At 45.6% G+C, this 22,266-nt stretch overlaps 1 protein-coding gene across 2 annotated transcripts in view; it reads left to right on the top strand.

Moving 5' to 3' along the window:
- The window catches only part of DGKD (diacylglycerol kinase delta), a 120,273-nt gene that overhangs the window by 15,086 nt on the left and 82,921 nt on the right, over positions 1-22,266 (top strand). For both annotated transcript variants that reach the window (XM_031008643.2, XM_019022281.4), the window contains exons 2-3: positions 18,600-18,710; positions 20,741-20,821. In XM_031008643.2, coding sequence (XP_030864503.2) covers positions 18,600-18,710; positions 20,741-20,821 — 192 coding nt within the window. The remainder of the gene's footprint in view (positions 1-18,599; positions 18,711-20,740; positions 20,822-22,266) is intronic.

Below are 22,266 nucleotides of genomic sequence, written 5' to 3' on the forward strand. Positions count from 1 at the left end.
CGGGTTTGAATTGCTGTTTCCTGGGGACTTGGCTGGGCACAATCTGGGACTGGCCGTGGGGTGATCGGCCATGGGCCCAGGCTGTGTCCCTGCTGCTCTGGGCGGGCTCTCCCCTCACCTTGAATTCCTGTGCAATGGCCCCATTTTCCGTGTCCATGTGTGTTCCTGAGTAGTGGGTGTTTGCCGATCACCTGCTGCCCACTCTGCTGGCTCTGCTCTTCTGTGTCTGAGGGTAAAGGGTGTCTGCCTCCCTCTCCCCTGCAGGAAGGGCTGGACTCTCATCCCCTGATGAATGGTGCTTTGTCCTTATAGAATGATGGAAGAGGGACACTCTTTTTCTTTTAAACCTGCTATTTTAACCATTTTAAAGTGCACAGTTAAGTGCCATTAAGTACATTAATGGTATTGTGTAACCATCACCTCTATCTAGTTTGGGAACTTTTGTATCCCCTACATGGAAATCCCTTCCCCATCATGAGTCACTCCTCATTTCCCCCTCCTCCCAGCCGCTGACAACCACTAATCTGCTTTCCATCTCTATGGATTTGCCTATTCTGGGTATTTCATTTATTATTTATTTATTTTTTAGATACAGTCTTGCTCTTTCGCTCAGGGTGGAGTGCAGTGGCCCAATCTCAGCTCACTGCAATCTCTGCCTCCCAGGTTCAAGCGATCCTCTCACCTCAGCCCCCCCAGTAGCTGGCATTACAGTTGCACTCCACCATGCCTGGCTAATTTTTGTATTTTTAGTACAGAGGGGGTTTCACCATGTTGTGGCCAGGCTGGTCTCCCAATTCCTGACCTCAAGTGATCTGACCGCCCTGGCCTCCCAAAGTCCTGGGATTACACGCGTGAGCCACTGCACCCGGCCACTGAGCACTGTGTTTTCAAGGCTTATTTACGTTGTACGTTTCAGAACTTCTTTTTTTTTTTTTTTTTTTTTTGAGTGAATAATACTCTGTTCTGTCAGTGTACCACATTTTGTTTGCTCATTCATCGGTTGACAGATATTTGGGTTGCTTCTACCTTTTGACTATTGTGAATAGAACTGCTGTGAACATTCATGTACAAATTATTATTTAAATACCTATTTTCATTTATTTTATATATTTTTTTTAAATTTTTGAGACAGGGTCTCTGTCACCCAGGCTGGAGTGCAGTGGTGCAGTCATGGCTCACTGCAGCCTCCACATCTTGGGCTCAAGCAGTCCTCCCACCTCAGCTTCCCAAGTAGCTGTGACTACAGATGTGTGCCACCATGCCTGGCTAATTTTTTAATTTTTTGTAGAGATGAGGTCTTGCTGTGTTATCCAGGTTGGTCTCAAACACTCGGGCTCAAGTGATCTTCTTGCCTTGGCCTCCCAGAGTGCTGGGATTACAGGTGTGAGCCACTGCGCCCAGCTGACCTGTTTTCATTTCTTTTGGGTACATACATGTGAGTTAAATTGCTGGATAATTCTATGTTTATCTTATTGAGGAGCTGCTAAACCACAAAGGCTGCACCATTGTATGTTCCCTCCAGCAGTGCATGAGAGTTCTGATGTTTCCACATTTGCCAACTCTTGTTACTTTCCACTTATTATAATATAAATGTTATAATATTTAATAATTCAAGAATATTGTATTATTCAGTTCCTCAATGACTACAATGTTGAGCATCATTTCATATGTTTATTGACCATTTGTATGTATTTTTTGAAGAAATACCTATTCAGGTCCATTGCCCATTTTCCAATCGGGTTGTCTTCTTGTTGTTGAATTGTAAGAGTCTTTTTATATATTTTGGGTACTAGACCTTTATCAGATACATGATTTGCAAATATTTCCTCTCATTCTGTGAGTTGTGTTTTCACTCTCTTGATAGTGTCCTTTGAGGCACAGAAGTTTTGAATTTTGATGAAGTCCAATTTTTTTCTTTTGTTGCTCGTGCTTTTGGTGTTATGCTTAAGAAACCATTGCCTAATCCAAAGTCAAGATTTATACCTATGTTCTTCCACGAGTTTTGTAGTTTCAGCTATTATTAATATATTTAGTCTTTGATCCATTTTGAGTTATTTTTTGTATGTGGTGTGAGGTCAGGTTCCAACTTCATTCTTCCTGTGTGGATGTGCAGTTGCTCCAGCACCATCTGTTGAAGAGGAGCGCTCTCCAGTTGGAGTCTGCCTCTCCAGCTGTGCAGACAGCCCTGCAGTATTGAAAAACAGCCACAGAGCTCCTCAGGAGTGGTTGGAAATCTCAATGGAGTTCATAAAGTGATTCTTAATAGAATCATTCTTATGTATGGTTATGAGACATTTACATATTTAAAGAGTTTAAAAGGAAGTATCTGCATTTCAGAATTTTTACTGCCATGGAACTCATCTACATTTTATTTTGTTTTATTTTATTTTTTTCCAGACAGGATCTCACTGTCACCCAGGCTGGAGTGCAGTGGTATGATCTCCGTTCACTGGAGCCTCTACCTCCCGAGCTCAAGTGATCCTCCCAATCAGCCTCCTGAGTAGCTGGGACCACAAGCATGCACCACCACACCTGGGTGATTTTTGTATTTTTTGTAGAGACGGGTTCTTGCTATGTTGCCTAGGCTGTCCTCGAATTCCTGGGCTCAAGCAATCCGCCCGCTTCAGCCTCCCAAAGTGGCTGGGATTACAGGCGTGAGCTACTGAGCCCAGCCTCTTCTACATTTTATGTTTGAGAATATGGACTTGATTCAGTTCTTTTTATAGTTTGGTAAACTTGAAATAACACTCATCTCATTAAATCCAGTCTCATTTGACATTCTCAGTATTTGAACTCTGATAAAAATGGACTAGTACTCAGAAGCTGGGCAGAAGGGAAGTCTGAGAAGTTGTTCTCTATCTCCTTTCTCTCTGTGGTTGCTGAACATTTTTGTGTGCTTCAAGAGGGCAAGTAGAACCAGGTTTGTCAAGAATTAAGACATAAGTCTTTTTTTTTTAATTTTTATTTTTTTTCTTACATTTAAGGGAGATCTGGCCAATGTGTATTTTTATTGTCCATTAGTCACAATTGTCTGTGTTTTTATATCTAACTAGTGTTTTGTATTATTTGCTGTTTGTAGAAACTCCTTGGTAGTTAACTGCAGCTTCTTTGTCCTCTGGCAGCAGAAATGGGTATAACCATTTGGGAAAGTGACTTAGTGAGTGTCTGAATAACTCCAAGAGACTCTTGGTCCGGAATTCTAACACTGGGACTCTATCCTGAGAAAATAATCTTAAATATGAAGCTCATGAACAACATGTTTATTGTACCATTAAATATAAAAAGTTGCAAACCACCCCAGTGTCCAAGTCCAGCTTAGGACAAACTCCACCAGAACACTCCAGTGTAATGACTCAGTGAGTTAATGATAATAGCTGATAAAATGGGTACTGCGGGCGGGTCCCGTGCTGTGCTCTGTGCGCGTGCTGTCCCACTTCACCTTCACAACTTCATGGTGGCTGCACCAGGTCACAAAGCTGGAAAGTGGCAGTGTGCACGGCTCTCAATGCCTGAAGCTGCCAGCCAGGTAATTGAGGAGGGCAGCAACAGGGACGGTACTGTGTGATGTTGGAGAAATAAAGAGGCAAAGCTGTGCTTACAGAATGCGTTTCAGCAGTGTGTAAAACACTGGAAATAAGACGGAATAGGAAATAACACGGAGGAAGTTTCTCATGATATTGTGGGTCGGGTTAGGTGGTGGGATTTGTATTGTTTTTATGTTTACATCTGCTTGCCTGCATTTTCTAAAATGAGCATATATTATTTTATACCAAAGGAAACAAAAAGGCATAACATGCTTCCCGTCAATGGAAGACTGCTAATGGTAAGAGGGGCTGTGTTGTGATGTGGTGATGATTCAGATTGGAGAAGCAGCTGCCCTCAGCCTTATCTGGAATGTCCTAAAACAGCTGAAACGGTACTGTTGGATCAAAACAGATTGAATTTCAGGAGTCAAATATACAAAGGGGCATGCTTGTGAAAATACAGGATTTAAGTTTCATAATATCCTAATAAATGGGTACATTATATGGAACAACTTAATTATGTTCCCCCTTGTTTAAACTTTCAACTCCTGTGTTGAAATTCAATCTACACTTACCTAAGCGGCGAGCTCAAGGTCTTGATATGAATAGGATGTATTTTAGCTTGAGATGTAAACTGTTTGATGCGTGCAACATTATCAGTTCTTTAGATATGTTCATAATGACATTAGCATCCCTAAACATTTGAATAAATGAAAAAGAAATAGCATATAGAAGAATAATACACAAAGTAAAAGCACATCTAGTTGCAGTATATTGTTGTTTGGAAAAGCAAGTTATTGAATAATTTGTACATCACGTAACTCCCCTTTATGTCTTTTAATTTTTTTTTTTTTACACAGGGTTTTTTTTGTTGTTGTTTGTTTGTTTGTTTGTTTCTGAGATGAAGTCTCGCTCTCACCCAGGCTGGAGTGCAGTGGTGTGATCTCGGCTCACTGCAACCTCCGCCTCCCGGGTTCAAGCGATTCTCCTGCCTCAGCCTCCTGAGTAGCTGGGATTACAGGTGCCTGCTACGACGCCTGGCTAGTTTTTGTATTTTCAGCAGAGACAGGGTTTCACCATGTTGGCCAGGCTGATTACGAACTCCTGACCTCAAGTGTTCCTTCTGCCTCAGCCTCCCAAAGTGCTGGGGTTACAGGCGTGAGCCACCGCGCCCGGCCTTGACACGGGGTCTCTCCCTGTCACCCAGGCTGGAGTGCAGTGGTGCCATCACCACTCACTGCAGCCTTGGACTCTTGGGCTCAGGTGATTTTCCTTTCTTGGCCTCCCCAGAGGCTAGGACTACAGGTATGTGCCACCATGCCCAGCTAATTTTTAAATTTTTTGTAGAGATGGCATCTCACCGTGTTGCCCAGGCTGGTCTTGAACTCCTGGGCACAAGTGATTTGCCCACCTCTTTCTCCCAAAGTGCTGAGATTACAGGTGTGAGCCATAGCACCTGGCAATTTTATTTTTACATTTTTCTTTTTAGAGGCACGGTCTTGTTCTGTCATCCAGGCTGCAGTGCAGTGGTTCAGTCATAGCTCACTGGAGCCTAAATTCCTGGGTTCAAGCAACTTTTCTGCCCCAGTTTCCTTAGTAGCTAGGACTGCAGGCGTATGCCACCATACCCAGCCAATTTTAAAAGTTTTTATAGAGATAGAGTCTCTATAAAAGCAGAGGGATACTTTACTATGCTATGTTGCCCAGGCTGGTCTTGAATTCCTGGGCTCAAGTGATCTGCCTGCCCCGTCCTCCCAAAGTGCTGAGATTACAGGTGTGACATACCATGCCCAGCCCCACTTTTCTGTTTTATTTACACACTTGAAAACAGATGGAGCCGGGCGTGGTGGCTCATGCCTGTAATCCCAGCACTTTGGGCGCCCAAGTCCGGTGGATCACCCGATGTCAGGAGTTCGAGACCAGCCTGGCCAACATGGTAAAATCCTGTCTCTACTAAAAATAACAAAAATTAGCCGGGCGTGATGGCACACGCCCGTAGTCCCAGCCACTTGGGAGGCTGAGGCAGGAGAATCGTTTGAACCTGGGAGGTGGAGGTTGCAGTGAGCCGAGATCGTGCCACTGCACTCCAGCCTGGGCGACAGAATGAGACTCTGTCTCAAAAAAGGAAAAAAAAAAAAAAAAGAAAGAAAGAAAACAGATGGGAAGGATGTTATCTCGGAATGTGAATAGTAGGTGTTAGCGTGGCTGGGCTCTTGGTGGTCTTAAGTAAATAAAAAGTAACCTCCAGCAAACAAGTCTGCCATGAGTTGGGCCATTTAACACAGGACTTTATTCCACCAAATGTCAGAAAACAGGTGAGGAAGCAGCTAGTTGAGCACATGCCAGGGGAGATGAGGTTGAATGCTGATAGTGGCAGCACTGCCGCATTGTTCTCAGGTGCTTTTCTGTTTGGTGCCTTGCCCTCTGAGGTGGGATCCATAGGTCAGGAAGCTGGGGAGGCTGCCTCTAGTCCAGGCAGCACCAGCTTCAGGCCTCTGGTGTGTTTCACTGACTTCCAAGTTTCCAAAGCGCCCTGTCTGCACCCCTCTTATGACACTTGAAAACAATTTATGGAAATTTCCAAACAGACACCGAAGTAGAGACCGTTGAATTAATCACATCAGCCTGTGTCTTTCTTGTTTCATCAGTCTCCACCCCCTACCCACACCCCTACTTTTCTCCTGAGCATTTTAAAGCAAATTCTTCTGGTTCTTCCTACTGTCAAGTATCCCTCTGATGGAGCAGTTTCCTGAAAGGTCAAGGGTCGAGTCCCTTTCACTGTAGTATTGCAAGCCGCACTCAGCACTCAAGTGTTCAATAAACATTTATTGAAAGAGAGTGCTTTCATTCCACAGCTCGATAGGGAGATGGATTTTGTTCTGTAGGTTTCGCAGAAGCTGAATCTTCCCTGCCTTAATGAACCACAGATAGCATGTGTGTATTTTGGGATGTCGCACCTGCTGCTGGGGGTTAAGGTTTGTTTCGCCTTTGGTGTGTAGTGGAGATGGGTTTGTGCATAAATTCACTTTCAGAAAAAATAGGGTGACTGCTTATGGCTATAATTTAGTCTGAACTTGTACGACAAAAATAATGAAAAGTAAATCTTCCCCAAACATAAAAAATGTTTTTCATTTGCTGTCTAAGCATGGAGAGTTGAAATCAGACAGATCTGGGTCTGAAGTCCACATCTGTCACTTCACTGTAGATGTCTTTGTCCTCTCTGGACCCCAATTTCTTCATTAGTAAAATGGGGCTATAACTATTGTATGGGGCAGATTAGATACAGATTCTACATAAGCTCCTGGCACATAGTAGGCACTCCATAAATACTGATTATTTCTTCTCCTTGCCCATGGTTCTGTGAAATGGGAATGTTTCCTGGGCCTCCCTTAGGAGGTCATTGTATGGATTTTTTTTTTAATATATATATTTTTTATTATATTTTAAGTTCTAGGGTCCTTTGTAGGGACATGGATGAAGCTGGAAACCATCATTCTCAGCAAACTATCACAAGGACAAAAAAACCAAACACCGCATGTTCTCACTCTTAGGTGGGAATTGAACAGTGAGAACACTTGGACACAGGAAGGGGAACGTTGTATGGATTAAATGAGTAATCTTTGGAAAGTGCTTACACCTGAGCCTGGAGCAAGTCAGAGCTCAGCCTCCTGGGTGCTGCTGCGGGTGCTGCCCCTGTCCTGGGAGTCCTTTTAAAATCATGTGTGTGCCTTCCCTGTCTCATCTACCCTGTTCCCTTTCCCTAGAGGTAACCAGTTAACCATTTTTATTATTATTTTGGTTAATCCTTCCATTGTTTCTTTTTGGAAAAAAAAAAACTAAGTTTATCTTCTTCACACACAATGTCCTCCTTTTTACAAAAAGATATTAATAGCATAGCATGTTCCTTTTTTTTTTTTTTTTTGGAGATGGAGTTTCACTCTTGTCACCCAGGCAGGAGAGCAATGGCACAATCTCGGCTCACTTCAACCTCCACCTCCTGGGTTCAAACGTTTCTCCTGCTTCAGCCTCCCGAGTAGCTGTGATTACAGGTGTGTGCCACCACGCCCAGCTAATTTTTTGTATTTTTAGTAGAGACGGAGTTTCACCATGTTGGCCAGGCTGGTCTTGAACTCCTAACCTCAGGTGATCCACCCGCTTCGGCCTCCCAAAGTGCTGGGATTACAGGCGTGAGCCACTGCGCCTGGCCCCTTAATAGCATGTTCTATGCATGTTCTGCACAGTTATCTTTTTACTTGCTCTGATTTGGAGACGGTTCCGTAGTGTATAAAGATATCTTCCACAATCCTTGTATAGTTATATGGTACTCCATATTTTGAATGTACCGTAATTTATTTGACCACTAGCCTGTTGGTGGGTATTTGGGTTATTTTCAGTGTTCTGCTATAATAGTTTGTAGCACATAGCCTTGTACAAACTTTTTTTTCTATTTTGCCTAAGTGTCTTTTGGGATAGATTCCTAGGAGTGGGCTTGCTAGATCAGAAGAGTAAATGCATGAATAACTGCTCTGGATTTTGCCAAATGTTTGTCTTCAGGGCCATCCCGTTTTGCAGTCGTGTTGAGTGCCTGTCTCCCCGTTGCCATAGAAGCAGAATGTGTTGCCTCTTTGGTTTTTTTGTTTGTTTGTTTGTTTGTTTTGAGATAGAGTCTTGCTCTGTCACCCAAGTTGGAGTACAGTGGTGCGATCACAGCTCACCGCAGCAGCCTCGACCTCTTGGGCTCAGGTGATCCTCCCACCTCAGCCTCTCAAGTAGCTGGAACTATAGGTGCACTAATTTTTAAATAATTATTATTATTTTTTGTAGAGACAGGGTCTCTCTATGTTGCTCAGGCTGGCCTTGAACTCCTGGTCTCAAGTGATCCTCTCACCTCAGCCTCCCAAGTAGCTTGGACCACAGGTGTGCACCACCACGCCCAGCTATTTTTTTTTTTTTTTAAATTTGAGGCCGGGTGTGGTGGCTCACGCCTGTAATCCTAGCACTTTGGGAGGCCAAGGCAGGTGGATTGCCTGAGCTCAGGAGGTCGAGACTAGCCTGGGCAACATGGTGAAACCCGTCTTTACTAAAATACAAAAATTAGCTGGATGTGGTGGCGGGCGCCTGTAGTCCCAGCTACTCAGGAGGCTGAGACGAGAGAATTGCTTGAACTGGGGAGGCAGAGGTTGCAGTGAGCTGAGATCGTGCCACTGCACTCCAGCCTGGGCGATAGAGTGAGACTCCATCTCAAAAAAAAAAAAAAAAATTTGTAGAGATGGGGCCTCGCTGCGTTGCCTAGGCTGGTCTCAAACTCCTGGGCTCAAGCTATCCTCCCGCCTCAGCCTCCCGAAGTTCTGGGATTACAGGCATGATCCACTGTGCCCAGCCTTGTTTGTTTTTTGTCAGTCTGATGATGCAAATAGTATTTTCACTTAGTTTTGTTTTTCTCTTCTGAGCTAGGTTGAGCATCTTTTCCTTTGTTTAAGCGCCTTTTGCATTTTTTTCTGTCAAATGTTTTCATATTTTTTGCCCCTTTTTCTACCAGATTGTTAGTCTGTTCTCAATTTTTATAATTTCTTTAAAGATTAGGGATATTAGCCCTTTGTAGTATTTTGTAAAACTTCCTGGTGAGGTGTAGTGGCTTATGCCTGCAATAAGGGAGGCCAAGGCCTGAGGAGTGCCTGAGCAACATAGTGAGACCCTGCCTCTACAAAGCAAAGCGAAACAAAACAAAACAAGCGCACCTGTAGTCCTAGCTACTTGGGAGGCTGAGATGGGAGGATCGCTTGAGCCCAAGAGGTCAAGGCTGCGGTGAGCTGTGATTGAGCCACTGTAGCCCAGCCTGGTTGGCAGTGTGAGAACCTGTTTCCAAACAAAAACAAAACTTCCTGAGGCACTGGCGTGATTAAGATAAATAAACCCACTGAACCTGAGGGACTGTTGGTCTGGGGAGGGAGGCAGCCTCATAATGGATGTTCATGTACTTGCAAAGCGGTGATAGCTAGTTCTGCCTGGGGGGAGGTGATAGCTAGTTCTGCCTTGGGGGAGTCTGGGAAGACTTCCCGAAGGTGGTGCTGTTTGACTTGGGTCTCAAAGCTTAGTCATTTCCCAGCCAAGAGAAGAGGAGCTGAGGATTTCCAGGCGGAGGAAAGAGTATATTCAAAAAAGTGGGGAAATAAAAGGAGTCGGTTGTGTTTGGGTCAGGTGGTTCTGGGAGGGGTGAGAGAGGAGCCTCTCAGATTGGGAGGAGCCCGGTGGGCCACGTGAAGCCTTCCTAGATGACAAGGAAAGCAAGGAGAGGTTTGGGAGTGGGCCCTGGCTCTGAGACTGTATGCTTCTTCCAGTCACCTGGGAGTTTTTAACACTGTGGCTCCCTGCCCCTCCCACACTGATGCTCATCACTGGTGGGGTGGGGCCAGTGGTCACTGTTTCTCAAAGCTTGTCAGGTAATTGTAGTGGCAGTTGGGATGAAATCCTCCCGTTGAGAGAGAGAATTGTGACAGCAGGTTGGAGGAAGGATGGACAGAGAACAAACTTGGTGTGCTTAGGAACCACCTGGGCTCTTGGCAAAAATTCGTATTTCCAGGGCTCAGGAGGTTGGGAGTGGAGCAGTAACTTGCTTCTTCTTTACTTTTTTATTTTATTTCTATATTATTATTTTAATAACCTGTATTTTGTTTTTAGAGTAGTCCAGTGAAGTAGTGAGAATGGGGTAGAGAATAGAGCAAGGAGTTCACTGATTGTGAACCATCATTTGAGATAGCTCACTGCCTTCAGGCCAGCGGTAACCTGCATTTTTAACAAACGTTCCAGGGGTTCTGATGTGGTGGTCTGGGTCACACGTTGAGAGGCACTGAGGCAGAGACAAGAGGCAGAACAACTTAAGCCTGAGGTAGGCGGAGCTGAAGAGGAGGGGCAGAATCTTCCATTATTTTAACAAATACAATCAATGATCCTAGGTAGGCAATTAGAAATGGGGAGTGAAGGAGGAAAAGAGTTGAGCGCCTGCTACTTCTTTTAGATTTGATGATGCTATTAATATTAACTAAAGAGGAAACGTGGGGGTCAGTGAACAGTGAGATGAGGTACATTTCAGCGTGGAGGCCCGGCCCCTGGGGACACCAGTGTGCACGACTAGGTTGGATTAGCAGTGATGCTGACAGAGCGGGAGTGAACTCAGCCAACCCATCGTTATCAGACAGGAATGCATTTGGCTGTAGGTTGATGTCATCAGGACCCACACTGGCTACCTTGTGGCCTCAACATGGCTGCTGCAGCACTAAATGTTGTATGTTCATTTAAAGCAAAGGTGGCACTGAGACTACACGTGTTCCCATATACCGGCCAAGCACTTGCCTACCTCCCCACCCCCAACAGAACTGCTTAGGTCTCCTTGACCAGTACTGGGGCAGTGGGGATTAGCCCTATGATGAAAGGTCCCCCGCGACCACCACCCCCAGTTCAGAAACAAGGTCCTGTGAGCAGTGAGGATGTGTGTGTATGTGTGTGGGGGTGTTAACACCACATACCACAGCATACCACAGTAAGAGAAGCGTCTTGGCTTTAGGGAAGTGGGTTTGAACTCCAAATGAAGGGCAGACCTGGAGCAGCTCTCCTGGGGGTTTGGGCATACACATCGTTGCCACTTTTTGGCTTTTTTTGGTTTGGTCCTTCCTCACATTAGTGGGGGCAGGAATGAGGTGTCTCTCCTCCTGTCAGTGGAAGCTTTGGCATAGGAGCTTTGGGACATGGTCGTTTTTAATAATCTTGGTGGCAGTGCATTGAAAACCAGGGTAGTGGCAGTGGGGAAATTGGATTCTCTTGATGGGTAAGGGAAGGATGACTGTCCTTTTTCCATGAGTTGGCGTTTTGGAGTCTTCAGAAAACCTATGTTGGGTTCCTTTCTGTCAGAGTTAGCACCAGACTCAGGGCCTGGCTCTGCAGAGCTGAGCGGGGTTCTGCAGCGCCGCAGTTGCCTGGTGCACTCTCTCCTGCTGGCCGTTGGTGTCATGAAGACGCCTATGTGGCACACATTCCGTTGCCACCTTGGGTGTGCACACTCCCTCAGCTTCTGCCAGGATGCGGTAAGATCAGCTTATAGGTAGACAGGTGGTGGGTAAGTTGCAGGTAGTTCCTGAATGAGGATGAATCTGTGGGTAGTGTTTTGAGTAGATACAGGAATTTACCTTTGCTTAATTGATTTAAATCCGTTATCAGCAGACTTTTATGCTGAAGTTTTATTTTGCCAACAAGTATTATTGTCTGGGCTCTGGTGTGTCATTCATTAGCCAAGTGGCCTTGGGTGAATTACTTAATCCTCTGGCCCTCAGTTTCGTAATGTGTAAAGTGGGAATATTACCACCACTTTCAAAATTGGTGTGAGGATTAAAAGATGAAAATGGCTCCTACTCGGGTAGTGGATGTGGTATGTGTGAAGAAGTGTTGGAGATAACCTGGAGCTCTTTGAATATGTTTTGCATGCCTTACGTTTTGTGAACAAATTATTTTCTGATTGCTTCCTGTATGTGAATCATGGTGCTTGTAAACTGCAAACCACAGATGAAGCTTTGAGATAGAATTGGAGAGGCCTGGGATTTCTTTTGTGACCTGTCATTAGTTGTTCAACCGGGCAAGTTACTCAGTCTCTCTGTTTACCAGTTTTCTTATTTGTTAACTGGAATACTAGTTTCTGTCTCATAGACCAGAAGTGTTTGTTCTGTTAAGAAGACAAGTAAATATAAAAATACTCATGAAAATTTAAAGTGATATGCAAATTGGGCCAGGTGCAGTGGCTCACGCCTGTGATCCCAGCACTTTGGGAGGCCAAGGTGGGTGGATCACCCAAAGTCAGGAGTTCGAGACCAGCCTGGCCAACATAGTGAAACCCTGTCTCTACTAAAAATACAAAAAATTAACCAGGCATGTAGTGCGCGCCTGTAATCCTAGCTACTCGGGAGGGTGAGGCAGGAGAATTGCTTGAACCTGGGAGGCGGAGGTTCAGTGAGCCAAGATTGTGGCACTGCACTCCAGCCTGGGCGACAGAGCAAGACTTTGTCTCAGAAAACAAACGAACAAAGAGATATGCAAATTGATAGAAATAAGTTTACCAGCTTCTTTCCACTGAAACATTTGTATGTTAATTTTTTATGCCAGTATTTCCACTTTTGGGGGGCTTTGTGAATTTGGGTGATGTTGCTTAATTAACCATAGTCAGGTTTCTGTTTTACCTGCTTTTTTGTTGTTGTTGAAGGACCGGGGAAGTCTAAAGGACAGATAGGTGGCTGAAGTGGACATTTGGCTAATTTTCATTCCTTTCTGCTACTTTTTTTTTGTTTCCCTTCCCAGTTTCCCAGCTGTCTGCCTGCAGCCCCTCTGTCCAGGTCACCTTGGGCAGGCTGTGGCTTGCTGCCCTCAGCCTCTGGACACGACTCTTGGTCAGTCCCCTCCATTTTCTTCACCCCCATGTGGCAGCTGTTTTTCATTTGTTTGTCTTTTACTGCGTAAATGTGGAAATCCTCACTCCTTACATGCTCAAGACATTAACACTAATAGTCTGAGATTTTACTTCTATCCTTATATTGATCAACTATATTTTTCCCTTTACCATTTGACATGCAGAATAATACATGGAGTATACACATAAGTTGTGAAGCACAGTCACGGACTGTGCGCACGTGGACCCACCTGCGCGGCTGAGTGCCAGGGTGCTCTTCTGTGGCATCCTCCAGGGTTAAGCATCCTTTGGGGCTTAGTCTCCATTTGACTTACTCTTCTGGTAAATGCCAGTTCACACTTTTTACCTATTTTCTCTTTGGTGGTTTTTCTTTTTTATCATTCCGTGGGAGTTTCTTTTTTTCTTTCTTTCTTTCTTTTTTTTTTTTTGAGAGGGAGTTTCACTCTTGTCACCCAGGCAGGAGTGCAGTGGCATGATCTCGGCCCACTGCAACCTCCGTCTGCTGGGTTCAAGCGATTCTTATGTCCCAGCCGCCCAAGTAGCTGGGATTACAGGTATCCACCACCATGCCCAGCTAATTTTTGTATTTTTAGTAGAGACAGGGTTTCGCTGTGTTGCCCAGGCTGGTCTCGAACTCCTGACCTCAGGTGATCCACCTGCCTCGGCCTTCCAAAGTGCTGGAATTACAGGCGTGAGCCACCGCACCCAGCCCGTTCCATGGGAGTTTCTGCTATATTCTGGTTACTGGTTACTGATTGGCTGTCAGCAGTAGTGTACCTTTTTTTCCCACCTTGGCTTTTCTTTTATCTCTTTTTGAGGTGTCTTTGATGAGCAGAAATTCTCAATTGTAATATAGTTGAGTTTAGCAGTCATAGCTTATATCTAATATTTTTTTCTATTATATTTAAGAAACTCTTCCCAATTCCAAAGTCATTGGAAGTTCTCTATCGTCTGCTGGACGTTTTGAAGTTCTTCTGCCTTTTGCTTTAGCACACCCAGAGTCTGCCAGGAGCTCACGCGTGTGGTGTCCTTGGGTAACCTGCCACCTCAGCCCCTTTGCTGAAATCCCCCTTCCTCCCAAACCCTGGTTTGCAGTGCTACCTGTTACACATCAAGCTTCCAAATCTGCAAGGGTCTGTTTCTGGGCTATCTTTGGTCCCCAAATTCCGCTTCTCTTAATTTGCTTTAAGGATAGTTGAGGACATAAGCAGATATTTACTTACGGGAATATCCACTGAAGTTCTGATGATAGCATTGAGGGAACGGGAAGCATTCTAAATGTTCTGGCAGTGGGAAGCAGGTGAATGATGGAGGGGAGGGTGTGTAGGTGCAGTGAGATACTCTGTAGCCGGCAAAAATGCATTTGCTGATGTGGCTATATGGTGATAATATACATGACAAAAAAATAGCAAGGTCACATAACAGTATGTACAGTATGGATTCCATGTTCATAAAAAGAAAGTTGTAAGTTGAAAAAAACCTGTTATCTTGCTTTCTCCTGTCCTGGTCACACTCAGGGTGATTTAGTCTGGCTTCGACCCCATCAGGCCACCATGTCCGCTCTGGCAGGTCCTCGGTGACCCCTTGGTGGCTGCTTCCTTTATCCTCGGCTCAGTTCTCATTTATGACCTCGCTGCTGCATTGGACATCACTGGTGCGATCTTCTCGACGTGCTCTCTGCTCTCCTCCGCTTCTGCCCACTTCCTTCTTGTTCTCCTTTCTGGCTTTCCTTCCTTGGTATTGGCGTCCCTGGGTTCCCATTTCCCTGGGCCTCCGTGTACTCCATGCTTTCTCCTTTGGGGCCCTTGGCAAGGCATCTCCTGTGTTAAAACTTCTGCATCACAGACCTGCAGAGCTGGCTGTCGCCTTACACTGAACTCCCCTGACGTCTTCGAGGCCCGCAGAGTCAGCACATCCAGAATGAAACCCACATCCCCCCACTGAGCCACACTCTTTGGAGGCATCCAGGATTTCTGTCCTGTCTCCTCCCCTTCACCTCGGTCGATTGTCACATCTTTCTGAACATTCCCATGCCTGTGTCCATCTCTCCCCTGCCACCCCAGACTCTTGTCATCAACTCCCCCCTTATGCGAGTTTCTGGAGTGTTCTGCCAGCCTCCACATTTCACCCCTCTTCTTTCCCACACTGTGGCCACAGTCAGCTTTCCAGAGTGTATTTCTGAGCCACCACCGGGCTCTGTCTCTAGCCCCAAGGAGCAGCTGCGGGCCTCTGCTTGCCCAGCCCCTCCTCCGTGGCCTGCTCAGGTACCTGTTGTCTCAGGCAGCTCCCTTATGGGGCATTGCTCACTGCCCTGTGCCCCACATCCCAGAGCACTCTGGTGTGTACACATCCGCCTTCCTCTGGTCTGAGCTCCTGGCCATACAGCCCTCAGAGCCCAGTGTAGTGACCAGCATCTGGTGATGCAGCCACGTGTCAGAGAGGGGGCAACCTCACCCTGTGCTTGGGCCTGCTAGTGCCTTTCATACAGAGTCCATTCTGGACTTTCCCTGCCTCCTGGTTTGAAGCCCTTTTCAAGGACATTCTCAGAGCTGTCTTACTGTTAAGCAAGGACCACTGGAGACTTGCGCTTCCCCCCAAGCAGCTGCACATGGTAGTCTTGGACCTGTGGGCTGGGCATATGTCTGTCGGGTCAGTGGGTGGCCGTGGAGCACACTCCAGCTCAGGCCCAGTGCTCTCGCCAACTTCCTCTGGGGAGCCCAGCACTGGGATTGGTGTCTTGCCTGTGTTTGCTGGTGGGCGCGTGTTCACTTTCCACCTGCTGCTCTCTGATTGGAGCTTAAGAGTTTTCTCGGTGCTGTGTGTGTTGCAAATTTGTCTCTGATTGGAATAAGGGTATCTTAGATGGCTTGAATGACAGTTGGCCCTTTTGTTTGTGCATAGAACCCAACAAAGTGACTCTAAGAGCCCGGTGGCCCGGCATGGCCCGAGCGAACTGTGCAGGGGCCTGGCCCTTTCACTCCTGACTCTGCTCTAGGGGGCAAGGAGAGGCCTCGTCAGCCTAGCAGCATTTCCTGTGGGTGCCTTTCACAGCTGCCACGTGCAAAATACAGCACATTATTTTGGGGTGTTATTTTCTTGACCACTTTTGGTTCATTGCTTTTGACTAAATGTTTAAAAATATTCTGCAGCATATCTATAGTACTCACAAGCAGCAAATCAGGAGGAGAAATGCAGTTTCTGAGAAGGCTTCAAAGAAATAATGGTCTTTATCTTTTCCCCAGCCTTTTCCGCTGAAACCCACCAGTCTTTTTCTGAGCACTCTTGTTCTATAAATAAAGCAGCAGCTCTCCTTGGGCAGCCCAAGATCGCAGACTCTCATCCGCCCTCAGAAAGATTGTGTGTGTGCGTGTGTGTGTGTGTGTGTGTGTGTAAGAGTATGTGGTGCAGTGAGTTGTGTTTTAATTTTGCTTTTCTTTTATGTATGAGATGTGTAGCAGGAGATGCAAGAAAAAATACTCCAGCATCTGTCCTTTAAAGATAACTTATAACTTTTCTGGGTTTCGGCTTGTTGGTTTTGTTGTCTTTTTTTTTTTCCCATTTAGCGAAGAGATGGAAGTGATTGCTTTCCCCACAAAGGTAAGGAAGATGAATGGGGGGCCAGGAGAGACGTCTTCACAGTGAGGCCTTTGAGGTCAACAGAGAAAGGGTCTCGTGGTATATGTTTCAGGCTTCCATGGATGGCATTGTTCTGTGCAGATGTATTTGAAATGAGTGTCATCCATGTGTACTTGGATGTTTGGAAACAAATACCATTTCCCAGTCCTTCACACTGAAGACTGGTTTATATCCTCGCTACCAGAATCGGGGTGGGACTTTCTGTCTGCCTTGGATCACCCTTGGTCTGTTTTGGACGGGACCTCAGATGCTAACTGTATGCTGGGGATCCCCGCTGTCTCTAGGGGAGGGGGTGGGGGTGGGGAGGTCACTTCTGGCAAACAAGCGTCATCAGAATGCTTGATCGTTGGATAATGTTGGGCTCCTCTCTTTTTCCTTCCTGGCACTCTTTAATTACTGGGGAGAGGGTGGGTGCCTTCTTCAGAAGTGTGAGGTGAATGTATAAGCCAAGAATGAGTCAGTAGATTCTTCAGCAGCTCTGCCCTGCACTGATCCTCTAGAGTTGGAAAGGGCTGCTGTTGTGCCACTGGGTCAGTGCTGAAAGCAGAGTTCACCATGATTGGCACATGCTGGTGAGCAAGAAGCTCTTGGAAGTGGTCGTGAGTGCAGCCAGTTCCCCCCAACCCAGGAAGGGCACAGTGAGGATGGCCGGTTGCGGGATAAGGAGAAGAGACCCCTAGGCAGTTTGCATTGGCCTGTGCTGTCCGGGTGTGGTCCTGGTGTCCGTCCACATGTTGATGGCGTGTCGGGCTGGGGGCTTTCTGCAGCCTTCCCTGTTCCACTGTCTCTCCTGTTGTGAATGCCGGTGGATGGACCAGGCAGTGCAGTGTTCTGTGCTTGCATTCTGGCATAGGTGGGGGACATGAGCCTCCTGTGTCTTGCTCTTGCTGGTTTTATCTTAGGGAGTTTTAAGTGTTTGTGGATACTTAAGAACTTTGTACATGCACTGTTTGAAACATTTACGTAAAGTGCAGAGCTATATGGGATTAGGTAGTTAAGCAAAAGCTTCTCTGAACCAATGTGCTTGTCTTTGAACAGAATTTTTAGGAAGCCTCCCTCCATTTCCATGCTGAGGCTCCTTGTGGACTGGGCATTTCTGTGAGGTGGGATGTAACATAGTGTGCGAACGCTGAGAGCCAGGTTCTTGTCTTCATGCTTGTCGTTTATTATTTTTGACTGTGTTAATGGCTCCGAGTACGTCAAAACATCTCATGACCAAGTAGTTAGTTACGCATTTGATGTTTTGGTGGCATGGGCTGCGTAAGGTGGGGGAGCAGCTCCGGGAGAAGTAGAGCCCCCTTCATTCTTGGCTTTAATTGAGCCAAGGTGAGTGGACTGTATAATCCATTTCTGGATTCTCGTAAGAGAACGTCTTGTGTTGGGGTGAACTCATCAGATTTTCGGGTTGAGAGGAGTTTTAGTGTCTGTGGCCGAGGCACTTTCCTCTCATGGTGTGTGCAGATGCACACGCCAGGCCTGTGAGTGGTGGGTTGGGCTGAGGGCGCGGGCCTGGAGCTTCTGAGCCCCAGAGCCACTGACGTAGACAGCTTTGGCAGCAGCATCCTGAGAAATGGCAGGGGGCCAGAGAACACAGAGACAGGGCCAAGAATAGCTGAAAAATACCAAATGCTGAAGTTGGAGAATGCACTGGCCCCGCGTCCCAGTGTCCTCCCAGCTGCTGTGTACTGTGGCCTTGTGAGCCTCAGTGTCCCTTCTTCATGTCTGCCAGTGCGTCCAGGGCACACCCTGGGCCTCTTGACTCCCCCACCCACACAGGCACACATTGCCCCTTAGAGGACAGGATTGGTGCAACCCCCCATGCCCCCGGCAGCATGCTGGGCCTGTGCATAGGTCAAGGTCTGTTGAGAGTGTGAGAAATATTTTCTGTTAGAGACACGAATATGTTTAGCCGCAACAGGCTGCGTTTCAGCCGGAAGAGTGAAAGGGCACCTTGAAAACGCAAGTTTATGAATATGTTTCTGTACTTTCAGACCATCATCAAAGAGGGGATGCTGACCAAACAGAACAATTCATTCCAGCGATCAAAAAGGAGATACTTTAAGCTTCGAGGGCGAACGCTTTACTATGCCAAAACGGCAAAGGTGAGGCCCCATGCAGGAAAGCACACGCGAGGACATCACAGGAGCCGTCCCAGGGGAGGAACTGGGGGTGCTGTGTCCTTGTGTGGGAAAAGCTTCAATTCTCAGATCTGTTATTGCCAGTGAGTTTTGTAACACTCCACGCTGTCAGGTTTTACTTGTCTCAAGGCATGTTTTATTTCTTATCAAAATTAATTTCTGTTCATTTTCCTTTTCTTTAATGTCATCAGTAATGGGGAAAAGGAAAAAAAGGGTCACAGAAACAGCCACGTTACAGTTGGATATCTTTCTTTCAGAAAGGTGGAGGGAATCACAGGGTTATGAATTTCATCTTCTTATTATTAAATAATTCTTTATTCTTTAAGTGTATTGAAGTTCTTTTTTTTTTTTTTTTGAGAGGGAGTCTTGCTCTGTCGTCCAGGCTGGAGTGCAGTGGCGAGATCTCGGCTCATTACAACCTCCGCCTCCTGGGTTCAAGCAATTCTCCTGCCTCAGCCTCCCAAGTAGCTGGGATTACAGGTGCCTGCAACCACGCCTGGCTAATATTTTTATATTTGAGTAGAGGTGGGGTTTCACTATGTAGGTCAAGCTGGTCTCGAACTCCTGACCTCAAATGATCCGCCTGCCTCTGCCTCCCAAAGTGCTGGGATTACAGGCGTGAGCCACCATGCCCAGCCTAGAGATGGGGTTTCACCACATTGCCCAGGCTGGTCTTGAACTCCTGACCTCAAGTAATCTGCCCGCCTTGGCCTCCCAAGGTGCTGGGATTACAGGCGTGAGCCACTGTGCCCAGCCAAAGTAGAAGGAGCTGAGCTTCTTGATGTGTGAACAGAAATGGGAAATTCTTTATTTTTAGGCTTTCTAGCAATTAACCTTGTTTCTGTGTGCCCTATTGTAGGTAGATTTAAAGCTAGAAGCACCAGGTGGGTGCTGCTGGAGGAGGAGCAGCCAGTGAAAGTCACAGATTACTGCCATGTTTAAGCGGATGTGGTGTTAGACATTCAGACACCAGTGTGTTGGCTGGGATTCTGAATACCTGTGTTTTTTATCAGGATTGGTGTCAGTACTAATATTTTGGTATTTAAGAAATCTGGAGTCTGAATCATTTACATTTTGAGACATATCCCTAGAAAGTTACCGCATTAAAATTTGAAATGGAACAAAGCAGCTTGTTTAGAAAGGGTTCTGACCACTTCCCTCACTTAAAAAAAAAAAAAAACACGACAAAATAACCTTTTACAGTTAGTTCTGGGAGTGAGGGGAGGGGGAAGGTTACTTAAAAGATTGAGTTTCTTTTCTGAGTTATTAGTTTGATTTTCTCCAGGGATCCTCATAGAGCCATCGTAGAATAGAGGGGATGGTATAAGGGAAACAGGAGGCAGGGGCTGTGCCGGGGGACCCTGTAGGGAGTGGAGAGGGAGACGGGGGAGGTCCCCAGGCCTGACTCCCAGCCCTGCCCTGGAGCATCTTTCTCCCCAGGACCAGGATCCTTCTGCTCTGCTCCCTTGTTTCCTTTCATGGCCAGACCCTTTCCATTTGGACCTGTCTCTCTTCCCCAGAAGAATTTGTTTTAGCCAGGACCTTCCCCCTCCATGTGCTCGCTGGAGGAACAAGCCAGGAGGACACGGAATCCTCAGTCCAGACCCCGGCCTTCCCTCAGCTAAAACACTGTGTGAGAACATACTTCACATGTAAAAGTGAACACTGGTATTGACAGTAGTAAATACAGAAATACCAGCATTGGGTTGTTTGCTTTGGTTCTCTCTCTTTCTTCCTTCACTAATGCAATGACAATGTTTGTAGATTTTTTTAAAAAAATCACGGCACTATACCTGTGAGCCCGAGCTTTTGGTTAGAAGCAGGTGGGTGGGTTAATTTGGATTGGCTTATTGATTGGATGCTACAGTTTCAAGGTACTGGGGCTTCTGTGGGTGCTTGTTAGGGATCATTGGGGTGTGGTGGGCAACGCTGGCTAGTGCTTAGGGATGTACCTGTCTTTGTGTGCCTTAGTCCCTGTGTTTGTCTCTTTCCAGTCAATCATATTTGATGAGGTGGATCTGACAGATGCCAGCGTGGCTGAATCCAGTACCAAAAACGTCAACAACAGTTTTACGGTAAGATTCCTGAGTCATGCCTTTCTTGATTCTTCACTGAAGTTGGCTTTCCTTTTTGATCTGAACATGTGTCCAAGCAGTTCAAACGTTTTCATTCTTTTCTTACTGATTGGAATGATTGCTGGTAAAATTTGAATTTAATGCTGAAAGTAATACTGTAGTAGGAGAATAACCAAGAATTTGGCATGCATAAGCACAAAAGGACAATAGGGACCAAATGAAAAATTTTTATATGTGTTTTGGTTCACGTCTGTTTTGTTTTTTTTTGAGACGGAGTTTGGCTCTTGTTGCCCAGGCTGGAGTGCAATGGCGTGATCTTCAGCTCACAGCAACTTCCACCTCCCGGGTTCAAGCGATTCTCCTGCCTCAGCCTCCCGAGTAGCTGGGATTACAGGCATGTGCCACCACACCTGGCTAATTTTGTATTTTTAGTAGAGACGGGGTTTCTCCATGTTGGTCAGGGTGGTCTTGAACTCCCAACCTCAGGTGATCCACCCTCCTTGGCCTCCCAAAATCCTGGGATTACAGGTGTGAGCCACCACGCTTTGCTGGTTCACGTCTTACTAGCTCTGTACAGAGTTTTGTTTTTTGTGATTAATGTAGAAAATTTGGAAAATGCAGACAAGTATGTTAAAGCAATTAAAAAGCAGCCATAATTCAGCCACCTCAAAAAACATTGAATGTTAATATTTTGGTGTATTTCTTTTTTTTTTCCTTTTTTATGTTTAAACTTTCTTCCTTCCAATTTTATAAAAGTTATGTAGGACTTTCTGCAAAAGTTCTAAATGCACAAGATCATGTGATCTCACCACTTGGAAGTGGCCAGCTGCTTACTCTAGAGTGTTTATCTTTATTTCTGTATATTTATGTCTTTACCTACGTGTACCCATGAGATCATGCTGAACCTTTTGGTTTACACCTGTGTTTTTTTCCCCCCAGGACAATTTATAGTAGAGAGTTGCTCATGTCAGCTGATCTAAATGTTCATGATATTATTTAATGGCTATAGTAGCATTTTCTTGTAGGATTTTATAATTTAGGCTTTACGGGCTGACTTTAGCACCTGCCTGTGTAAGGTTTGACTCTAATAACAGCACTAGAACTTTTAAAGCTGTTTTTCTTTATGTTATTAGGCCATCCCATCTAGACAAAAAGTGTGCACCCTAATTTAAAAAATTATTCTTTTATAATTCAGTCAAGGTGAGTAATTTTCCTCCAGTTTAGGATCTGATATTTTGGGTTAGTGTTAGTTTCAGGTGCTTTCAAGTTTTGTTTTATTTTATTTATTGATGGATTCATTGTTGATGTTGCCAATACAAATGGGATTTTCCTTCCTCTGTCTAAACCTCTGCTTATTTTGTGTTGATGTAACTGCTCTTATTTTACTTGGAGTATTTGTAGTTTTCTCTATTAATTTATTTTTACCAGCTGGGAAGAGACATTTT

The sequence above is a fragment of the Gorilla gorilla genome, chromosome 11 (assembly GCF_029281585.2).
Source record: "Gorilla gorilla gorilla isolate KB3781 chromosome 11, NHGRI_mGorGor1-v2.1_pri, whole genome shotgun sequence".
In the NCBI taxonomy this organism is placed as follows: Eukaryota; Metazoa; Chordata; class Mammalia; order Primates; family Hominidae; genus Gorilla; species Gorilla gorilla.